The sequence below is a fragment of the Cicer arietinum genome, chromosome 4 (genome assembly GCF_000331145.2).
Source record: "Cicer arietinum cultivar CDC Frontier isolate Library 1 chromosome 4, Cicar.CDCFrontier_v2.0, whole genome shotgun sequence".
In the NCBI taxonomy this organism is placed as follows: Eukaryota; Viridiplantae; Streptophyta; class Magnoliopsida; order Fabales; family Fabaceae; genus Cicer; species Cicer arietinum.
The window spans coordinates 37,916,086-37,927,155 of record NC_021163.2 but is presented as its reverse complement, the minus strand read 5'-3'; the positions used below and the strand labels follow the sequence as shown (position 1 = coordinate 37,927,155).

Sequence of the window (11,070 nt, the reverse complement as noted above, 5' to 3'; positions counted from 1 at the left end):
CATTTTCGTCGCTTTCCTTTCTTCAAAACTAGTAACCCAAGGTTGGGGGAGAGTTAGATCAAGGTTTTATAAATAAAAGTCAAACAAAAATTTGAATACTAAGAAAAATATATGTATAATTTGAAAAGAAAATGCAGTATTGTACAAATAAATAAAGAAATTGAAAGATAAGATTTGATTGGAGAGAATAGTTAGGTTTTGACAAAAGGAAGTGACCGTTGGTTTAATGGTGAGCTAAACGTAACTTCCGAAGACAAAATTAGCCTTAACCTTACGTTGTCATTAGACACACCGATTCAACCGCTATCTCCTCTTTCACTCTCTCTTTATAAAACACAACAAATCATCCTCTTACATCACATCACCTTTTCATTCAATTCAAATCCTAAATACTACAGTACACACTATGGATCCAAATTCCAACGAAATCGTTCGCGAATTCCCCAACCTTTTCCGTCTCTACAAAGACGGTCGCGTCGAACGCCTTCTCGGCATTGAAACCACCCCTGCTGGCACCGACCCATTAACCGGCGTTCAATCCAAAGACATTACTATCAACTCTGAAACTGGCCTTGCTGCTCGTCTCTACCTCCCACCAAACGCCACTACCACCCAAAAACTCCCTCTCCTCGTTTACATCCATGGAGGCGCTTTCTGTGTCTGCTCTCCCTACAACACTGGTTACCACCATCACCTCAACACTGTTTCTGCACAAGCAAACATCGTCGTTTTCTCCATTCATTACAGGTTAGCACCCGAACACCCTCTCCCCGTTGCTTACGATGACACGTGGGAAGCCATTCAATGGATCTCTAAAGCTACCGACCCTTGGCTCGCAGACCACGCCGATCTCAACATTGTTTTCTTTGCCGGAGACAGCGCTGGAGGTAACCTCTCACATAACATGGCCATGCGAGGTGCAACGGAGGGGTTTGGATCGTTGAAACTTCAAGGGATAGTGTTGCTTCATCCTTTCTTTGGAAACGAGGAGAAAGACGAGCTTTTGGAGTTTTTGTACCCTAGTTATGGCGGACTTAATGACCCCAAAATACACGCTGCGAATGATCCAAATCTTTCGAGTTTGGGTTGTGGTAAAGTGTTGGTGTTTGTGGCAGGGAAAGATTTTCTTAGGGAGAGAGGAAGGACTTATTATGATGCATTGAAGAAGAGCGGGTGGAGTGGAGCGGTGGAGATGGTGGAGACTGAAGGTGAAGGACACGTGTTTCATTTGTTTGATCCCACTAAGGAGAAATCCGTAGCTCTTGTTCAACAGTTTATCTCATTCATCACACAAACTGCCAAAGATGTTAACTCTGCATCTTCCTAAATTATATCCTATGCATATTTTGCATCACTCTTGCAAAATAACCTATATACATACAAACCTATACTAAATAAATTGGGTGATTGGGAACTAAACCCTTTAGAATCATTTTTATAGTTTTCTTAGCTAACTACTACAAAATGTTTTCTTTTGGGTTATTGTTGTAACTCTGAAAACTAGAGTCCATGTGTTGACTTCTTCATATCCATGTGGACGGAATAAATCCATTTTCTTTTCAATTCTCTTGGTGCATGTTTATATTTTTCGGGTTTCACGTGGGTAATTGTGTATGCATTTTAAATTCATAATTGATATAAAACTAATTAGAATAAATTTATTAAACTTATTAAACTTCAAAGTCTGGTACATATAATTTTGTATTTATTGTAGTAACTTTAAAATTTCATATTAATTAATATCTTATATATGATGTTATTGGGAAAAGGATGGAAAATAATTCTCTGTAAAATCAACATATATACCACCTTCTGTTTGAAAAGAGAAAGAAAATCAATCATGAAGCATCCTCATCGAGGCCACCTTTTATGGAAGTTAAATGTGCCTAATTGTGTCAAGAATCTCCTATGAGACTAGCAAAGTCAATTCTTCGAACTAGAAGTAGCTTGGAAAAGAAAAAGTATGATATGAGATACAGCTTGCCCTGTCTGTTTTAATGATGCGAAGAACATCTATTTACACACTGTCGTCTAACACAACAAGTTTGAACATATGGATGCAAAAATGAATGAATATTAACACCTAGACTCTAGTATGTTTAAGTTCCAAATCAAATTAACAAGAAGAATAATAGTAATAAGAGTAACAACAAGAAGAGTAGAAACAACTCTTATATTTGCGAGCATAGCTATTTGTGAACTATTCATACTTGACTCGTTAATGTTCGATTAAGCTCATTTTTACAATCAATGATACAAAACATAGACACTACAAGCTCAATATTAAAAACAAATCGTGGATATATAGCTCATATTGGTCTTTAAGTTGTTATGGTCTTTTGTTGGTCTTTAAGTTGTTATGGTCTTTTGTTGGTCTTTAAGTTGTTATGGTCTTTTGTTGGGTAACGTTGCTCTGCTAGCAATAGACACGATATCTATCTCAATAAATAGGTGGGGTTTATATCTGTTTGGACTCATGCTTTTGTAATGATTAAGCTTAAATTGCATATTTTGACTCATGCTTTTGTAATGATAATGTTTTTAAACACTTTCTTGTAGTAGTCGATTTCACAAACTATTTGTTAAGTAATAGTATATTTTTATAGATTATCATATAATGTTAAAAAAACTATTGAGTACTAAATTGATAAGTTACAAAAGTAATTAAAAAATAAATTTTATAAATGCGAATAATTTAATTATAAATAACCTACATAATCCATACTTAATCCGTGTTATTTTTAAATAAATTAAACTTAAGCTTTTAATTAAGATTGTTTACATAAACAAGTCAAATGCAATATTTATCGGAGATTCATAAACTTGTTTGAGGGAATTAAAGTGACAAAGAGATCATGATTTCGGCAATTCAAATTTTCTCCGTAATAAAATTAATAATTAATTATTAATTACATTGTCTACTTAAAAAAAGTATCTTTACTACTAAATTCAAATTCAAATTTCAGGTGTGTCACACAACCAATTTACAACATTAAACCGAGAGTATGAATTTCAATAAACACCATACATGTTAATTAACCTGCCACATTATATAATTATACATATATCTAAGAATATTTTAGGGGTGACAATTCAAGCCATTATAGGTTATCATCTATTCAATCCGTCCACTTATTTATTCATCCAATCCATCAACAAAACTTAAAATTAATTAATAGATCAATCCATCCTACAATTTTTTCAAATCCATTACATATATTTTTTTTTTATTATAAATTTATAATATAGATAGCTTTATAAATATTATTATAATTGATCTAAAAAATATCATTTTAAAAAATAATTTCTGAAAATAAATTTATTTATTATTTGAAAAAACTGAAACTTTTATTTTTTGTAATAAACTGATTTTTTTTTAAAGCATTTTAAAAACCAGTTTTTTTATTAATTCAAAAATAAGTAATCTAATTGTAAAATAAAAATAAAGATTAAATATTATAATTTATTTATTTAAATATTAAATTAATAATATTGGTGGTTATTGAATCCGTCGCAAGCTGCCAGAGCTCCACCGTGATAGCTGTCGGAACTCCACCTTCTACCACTACCATCACCCGTCTATTATTTAATTAAAAATAAATAATAATATTTATATTACTATATATATTTAAAAAACATGTTTTCCTTTTTAAAGATACTGTTTCAGTAAACTGCCTTTTTCTTAAAATCAAACTGTTTTTGAAAATAATAAATAAAATGATATTTATTATTTTCAAAATAAGTTAATAATTTTTTAAAATTAATATAGAAAAGCATTAATTTTTTTAATATGATAAATAATATTTTTTTAGAAATTAATAATTTTATAATTTTTAAAATAACAAAAAAAAGTGATTTTTTAAATTAACATAAAAATAATATTTTAGACTAAAAAGAAAAAAAAATGAATTTTCCATCAAAATAAATTAAAGTTTTTATAATAATAAATATATTATTTTTTATAAATAATAACAAATATTATAATGGGTTTTTTATTAGATTATCCTTTTTTTTTTTTAATACCAATCTACCCCACTTTGAAATTAATATACCAATCTGCCCTACTTTTTTGCCCCAGATGCAAGTCGCATCCTGGGGCTGCGACCTCTTGAAAGGCAAAAATTTCAACTGCAACACATGGGCGCATCTTGGGAATGCGACCTCCTATTTTATCCACCAAAAATTCAACAAAAAAAAAAAAAAAAAACTTCCCAAGTGGGAGGTCGCATCCCCAAGATGCGACCATGTGTTGCAGTTAAAATTTTTGCCTTTCAAGAGGTCGCAGCCCCAGGATGCGACTTGCATCTGGGGCAAAAAAGTAGGGCAGATTGGTATTTTAATTTTAAAGTAGGGTAGATTGGTATTAAAAAAAAAAAGGGATAATCTAATAAAAAATCCAATAATAAAATGAAGGATGTAGACAATAAATTTATTTTTTATTTTTATTTTATTGTTTTGCAATAAACCTCAAACAACATTAGATAATTAAAAAAATGACTCACTTTTTTATTGGACTTATTATGAGTTAAAATTTTAGTCTTAATCAGTAAAAAAGAATAATATAAAAAGAAGGAGAAGAGAGCCTGAAGAGAAATAAAAGAGACATTTATTTATTTATTTATTTGTACTAAGAATAATTAATGGAAATAAAATAAATATATACTCAAAATTTGATTAAGTTTCTATAAAATGACATTTTTATATTTTATTTTAATAATAACAATTGTGGAATGTTTATTACATATTATTACTTTTTTAAAATTATTTTTAATTGATCAAATATTATTAGAGTAATATATATTTATAGATATATATAAATCTTTGATGTTCAAATGAATTTTAATATCCAACTCATGTAAATTTTATTTAATAAAAGAAAAAATAGATCTCACTCTCTCTTCTCCTCCACCCCACCGCCGAAGATATGGTATGCGCCACACGATTTTACACCCACCTAAAAAGACTTTACGGCTGAGTGCTGACCTCACCTGTATCTCTTCAAAGGATTTTCGGGGTCCCACTCACACCCTTCGCTTTCCTCTACTTCTCAACCTGTCTTTATCTCTCTCTCACATCCCTCTTTAGCTTCATCTTGTTTTCTTACCCTCCTTTCTTTTTTACTTTTTACTTTGGTTGAATATAATTTTATTTTGAAGTACTTGATCACTAAATATAGGTACTACTACTTTAGTGGAGATTTAACTTTAAATTTATTGTATTGATGCAGTCTAAATCATTCTGCTAAATTCAACTATGTAGTTGTTCTCTCTTATTATTATAACTATTATTTTGATTTTATCTATAAATCAAATATCCTCACGCATTAATATAAAGAAAAATTCATAAAATAGAAATAGATGACAATAATCTCCTAAATATACCTCCATATTTCCGGTCTCTCACTTCCGACCCAAGGGATACTTGGGCATCCAACCAAAAATGTAGCTACAAGATCACTGACACTATCAATTTTATTGTAGTTATATTTTTGGATCTTAAATTTAAACTCAAGACTAGATCAATACTTACATTAAAACATATTGGTATCATCTCACACCGATACTCTAAGTTGTTTTTACCAGTATCAAACTTGCATAAATTTCCTATCATTTAATATATATATATATATTTATAAGAATAAAGGAAACCCAACTCCCTATCTCAACCGACAACAAAATATTCCCCAAGATTTGTTCCTTTATTTTATTCATTCATTTATCGTTTGTATGCAAGTCTTTTTATCCTTATTATTTCCTGTGATTCAATATTAGCTTTGAAATTTTGCAAGATTTGTTTGGAGTTGAAATCTGGCTGGATCTTTCTTTGTGGGGATATGTGTGTATATCTCTATGACTATGAATCTTATTTTAATACAAAGCTAATTAATCTTCCCATTTCCTCATCTCTTTCTCCCCATAAGGAAAAAACAGAAATAAAAAAAAAGTTAGAAAACATAAAAAAAAAAACAAAAACCCTCTTTCCAATTAATCAATTGGTTTTTCACACTTTGTCCTATCTTCAATTGGTACAATGGGGATGGCTACAGAGTCACAGTTCCATGTATTAGCAGTTGATGACAGCATCATAGATAGAAAGCTGATTGAGAAACTTCTCAGAACCTCTTCCTATCAAGGTAACTTAACTTCTAATAAAATATAAGGAAAATTAAAATCTTTTTGTTTTTCATTTTATTTTAATTACTTTTATTTTTTCAATGGCAGTTACTACAGTTGATTCTGGTAGCAAGGCTTTGGAGTTTCTAGGCTTGCTTGGGAATGAACAAAACAGTCCAAATACAGAATTTGTTGTTTCTCCAAACTATCATCAGGTATGTGTGAAATTCTTTACTCCCTTATTCCTATTTATTATTCCTCTTTTTTGTTGGTTTTAATTATATTTTTTTGGATTTTTGTGTGTTTGTAGGAAGTGAATGTGAACCTTGTTATAACAGATTACTGTATGCCTGGCATGACAGGCTATGATTTGCTTAAGAAAATCAAGGTAACATCATTAAATTCTTCACTAGTTTTTGTTCTCCCCTTAGGATTAATGTTTCACCTTGCTTCAAACAATATGACATTGTGGCTCTTTAGTTACTAAAACATTTATACATCCATCACTTCTGTTAGTTTCACTCCTCTTTTCACTCAAATAGGCTATGTGAACTCAATTCATGTAATCTACTTGAATTATTTAGTTGTAATTAGAAATAAACAGAGATGAAACTAGCACCAACGTAATTTCATTTTCTTGGATTGTTTTTCCAAATTTTCCTCCCAAAAAGAGATCTAGTCTAATATACATAAAGAAGTTTTTCGTTAAAATAGGCCTTACTTTTTTTTAGCTGCATTTGATTTGATTTGAGAAAATTTTATGTTTTGATTTTCTGAGTATTTGTGGAAGTTATAAACTATCATTAGATTGATAGGATTTTCTTTCTCTTGATATTTTTTCAGGAATCATCATCCTTAAGAAACATACCAGTGGTGATTATGTCATCTGAAAATGTGCCTTCAAGGATAAACAGGTAATTATGGAGTGAAATATTGAAGTTATTTTTTTTTAATATACTTTCTTATGCCGAAATTTTAATTTTAGTCTTGTGATAAATTTTGCAACATGTTTAGATGCCTAGAGGAAGGAGCAGATGAATTTTTGTTGAAGCCAGTGAGATTGTCAGATTTGAATAGGCTTAGACCAAGAAGACCAATTTAAAAGATCAAATCAAAGAAAACTCTGAAGCAAAACCACAACATCAACAAAACATTAATAGTAAGAGGAAGACAATGGAACATGTAAATATTTCCCCTGAAACTGGCAGAACAATACCAAGGTACAGTGGTGCCATTCCCACTACCATTGATGAATCATTGCCAAATAATTTTCTTGAATTCCAACATGTAATTCCCACATAACTTCTTCTTTTTTTGCCATATTGACTATCAATTTTTTAATATAGGCTCTACCATAGTACTTTATTTTATACATATTTCCCGGGGATGTATCCTTCCAATTTTGTTTTATATATTTCTATATAATTGCACAGTTAAGATGAATTCTTCTCTTACTTTCTCATATTCAATTGTTTAACGGAAAATTTGAATTTTCACCTTATAATTGAAAAGGAAATTTGATTTTGAATATTTTGTGGTTTCCACCAGTATATACATCTAGTATTTATTAGTAAGTATGTACATCTATTTTTGAATGTTTATGTTATATCATATGGCACACGTCGGCGTCTGCTCATTTGGATTGAACGAGTGCATCGGTAAAATGCACACATCCATTGTTATGCATTAATGTATCTGTGTATGTTAATTCATTTACATGGAGACCGACCTTATATGCTGAAGTGAACTATTTTTTATCAATCATTAGAAAGATATGATGTTTACAGTTGAGTCGTGATTAAATTTACATTTTCAAAATATTTTCTGGCCAATGCTAGAAGAAACGTCGACGTTAGAATTTTTAGGCTAAGATTATATTGCATCTGTGAATTTATTTTTTAGTCGTAAGTTTATATTTTCTATAAATAGAAGTTGAAGGCTCTATAATAAGGGTTGTTTAACTTTACAGAAATCACATTTAACCGTATCATATCAATTGTCAATTCTTTATAATTTGAAGTATGTCACATATTTTCTTTGTCGAATTCAGTTCAGTTATTTACGTTTTCTGCTCTTTTACATTCTAAGTTATCTTCATTCAGTTCTTCATTTTAAAGTTTTTACATTGAGTCAATTTTATATTCCTTGTATTTTAAATTTCCTACATTGTTTCCAAATGTCATTTATCAAGTCATTTTATAATTTTTCAAATTTTGTTTATGCTTCAAGTTTTCAACAATTTCATTCCAATTCCATTTATACAATTTTCCTACATTAACTCAATTTTACATTCCATTTACAATCTGGTTTACTGCATTAAATTCATCATTTTAACTTATTTAATATTTCATTCATCGTCTATATAATTCATATAGGATTCAACATAATGGTTTTTCATGAAAATCGAATGAAATTTGAACGTCAATCTTATTCCATCCTTAAAATATCCATACATGTATTGAAGCTTACTTCTTAACTTATCAAAGTCCCGTACTAATTATTTATTTGTTGATGTTTATGATACCAATCCTTTAAAGCTTCTAGAGAAATTCAAAGTGCTCTATGAACTTTTGAAAAAAGCAATTACATCTATGTGCTATAGAAACCCATCTATCAACTCTGAACACAAATTTATGTTCATGTTTTGTTCACAATGAAAGTGATGCGCATCTATTGCATTTTATTTTCAACTACACAAAAACCATATTGATTAAGTTAAGGAAAATTGTTGTTCTAGATCACATCACTTAAATCCCTTATGGCATACAAACTAGAGTGATTGGAATCATGCATACAAAGGATGAATTGTGGCTGCCACAAAACGAATAGCACTAGGTCTGACTACATTGGCTAAAAATGCCTACATACAGGAAGAACTCTAGAAGAATTTGAGGAATCCATGCCTTTCCCATTAAGAAGAGGCATAATACCTGCAGTGGTAAAAATAGTAGTGGAAGAAAACTGCGACATTATTATCTATAAATTCATACAAGGAAATAGGGTAGTCGATTTAGCAAGAGGTTGTTACACCAAAATGGTAAAACCAATATCTATCATTTCTAAAGGATTAGAAACACCCAATCCAAGTTCTATTCCTATGCGCTTTATAGAAGAAAATGACATATTCTAGACAAAACTGTTGGTAAGCTTACTCTCCAAGTGGAATCCACTAGTTTTATTAGTATTAGTATTATTGTTAGTATTATTATTATTGAAAAAAAAGAAAGAAAAAAAAAAGTATTATTGGGCTATGCCCATGTGAAGGAATAAAAGGGATTTGAAATACCTATTTTAGATGTCCCACTAGTTTTATTAGTATTAGTATTATTGTTAGTATTATTATTATTGAAAAAAAAGAAAGAAAGAAAAAAAGTATTATTGGGCTATGCCCATGTGAAGGAATAAAAGGGATTTGAAATACCTATTTTAGATGTGATGAAGAAAAAAGAACGGTTGTCAGATAACAAAAATAACGGTTTGGTTCCGGTTGTGGTAACAGGTGTGTAGCAAACTTGCTCCATTTGATCTACAAATTTAGTATGTTATTTCTCCTACTGAGTTTGTTACTTTAATATATAGTTTGAGTAATTTTATCTTCTCTGAGAGTTAATTTAGCATACCCACTTTAGTTGAATGTTGTTATAAGGTTGTTATTGTTGATTGATGTTCCCTATTGTTATTAGGAAGACTCTGGTGTACCCATTAATTATTATATTGAAAGTTTTTACTGGACTAGGTCCCGTGGTTTTTATTCTCTCAATTTGAGGGAAGTTTTCCACGTTAAAAATTTTGTTTGTCTCATATTTAATTTTCTGCCAATTATTTTTGCTCTGTAGAATTGTATTTTCTGTTTGGTCATTTATCTGCACAGATGGAAAAAAAATATTCCGCATTATTGAGATAATTATCGCTAATTATCTCTGGTTTTTCCCAACAAAGTGGTATCAGAGTTCAGTTGATTTGATTTGTGCATTTAAATGAAGTAGGAAAATAAATGTCCCAATATGATTAAACTCAACTTTTCTAATTACACATTTTGGAAGACTCTCATGGAAGACATGTTATACAGTAAAGATTTGTATGATCCTATTGAGGGTAACACTGCTAAACCCACAAATAAATCTGACGCTGACTGGAAGAAGATGAATAGAAAGGCAGTTGCGTTGATCATGCAGTGGTTGGATCTGAGTGTATATCCATATGTTGAAACTGAAATAGATGCTAACAAAATGTGGGAAAAATTAAAAGAGTTGTATGAACGAAAAAATGTGCAAAATAAAGCATTATTGATTCGGAAGATGGTGAATATAAAATACAAAGATGAAGATTCAATGGCAGAGCATCTGAGTATTTTTTAGAATACAGTGAATCAGTTGACAACTGCAGAAATTAAATTAGATGATGAGTTGCAAGCGTTGTTATTGTTGAGTTCCTTGCCTGATAATTGGGAAGTCCTTATTGTGACGTTGACCAATTCAGCTCCGAGTGGAAAGTTGAAAATGTCAACAATTAAAGAGAGCATGTTGAATGAAGAAGCTCGAAGAAAGGAACGTGGTTTGGTTGGTTCTTTCTCAAAGTCAGAAGCACTAGTTATAGAGTCACGGGGAAGAAGTCAATCTAGAAACTTCCATAGACGCGACAACTCTGAAAGTCGTAGCAAGTCAAGAAGCAAGTCGAGGACTAGATTGAATCTTAGTGTTATGACCAACAATAACCATGTCATCCATATATAACAAGAGAATAATATAATCACCATCAGAGAATTTCTTGACAAGCACAATGGTCAGAAGTAGTTTTACTGTACCCGTGTTTTTCCATGAAAGAAACAAATTTCTTTTACCATAGTCGAGGTGCTTACTTGAGCCCATATAAGCTTTTCTTCAATTTACACACAAATTGCTCTTTACCTTTGACTTCGAAACTCTCTGGTTGCTCCATATAGATCTCTTCCATTAAA

At 30.6% G+C, this 11,070-nt stretch overlaps 1 protein-coding gene and 1 pseudogene across 1 annotated transcript; both read left to right on the top strand.

The window, feature by feature from the left end:
* Nucleotides 1-335: 335 nt before the first annotated feature.
* Nucleotides 336-1,563, top strand: LOC101506715 (2-hydroxyisoflavanone dehydratase-like). Its single transcript, XM_004513688.4, has one exon. It carries the CDS (start codon nt 407-409, stop codon nt 1,325-1,327), a length of 921 nt encoding a protein of 306 aa, XP_004513745.1. The 5' UTR covers nt 336-406; the 3' UTR covers nt 1,328-1,563.
* Nucleotides 1,564-5,888: 4,325 nt separating this feature from the next.
* LOC101507047 (two-component response regulator ORR3-like) lies at nt 5,889-7,556 on the top strand (annotated as a pseudogene).
* The last annotated feature ends 3,514 nt before the right edge of the window (nt 7,557-11,070 follow it).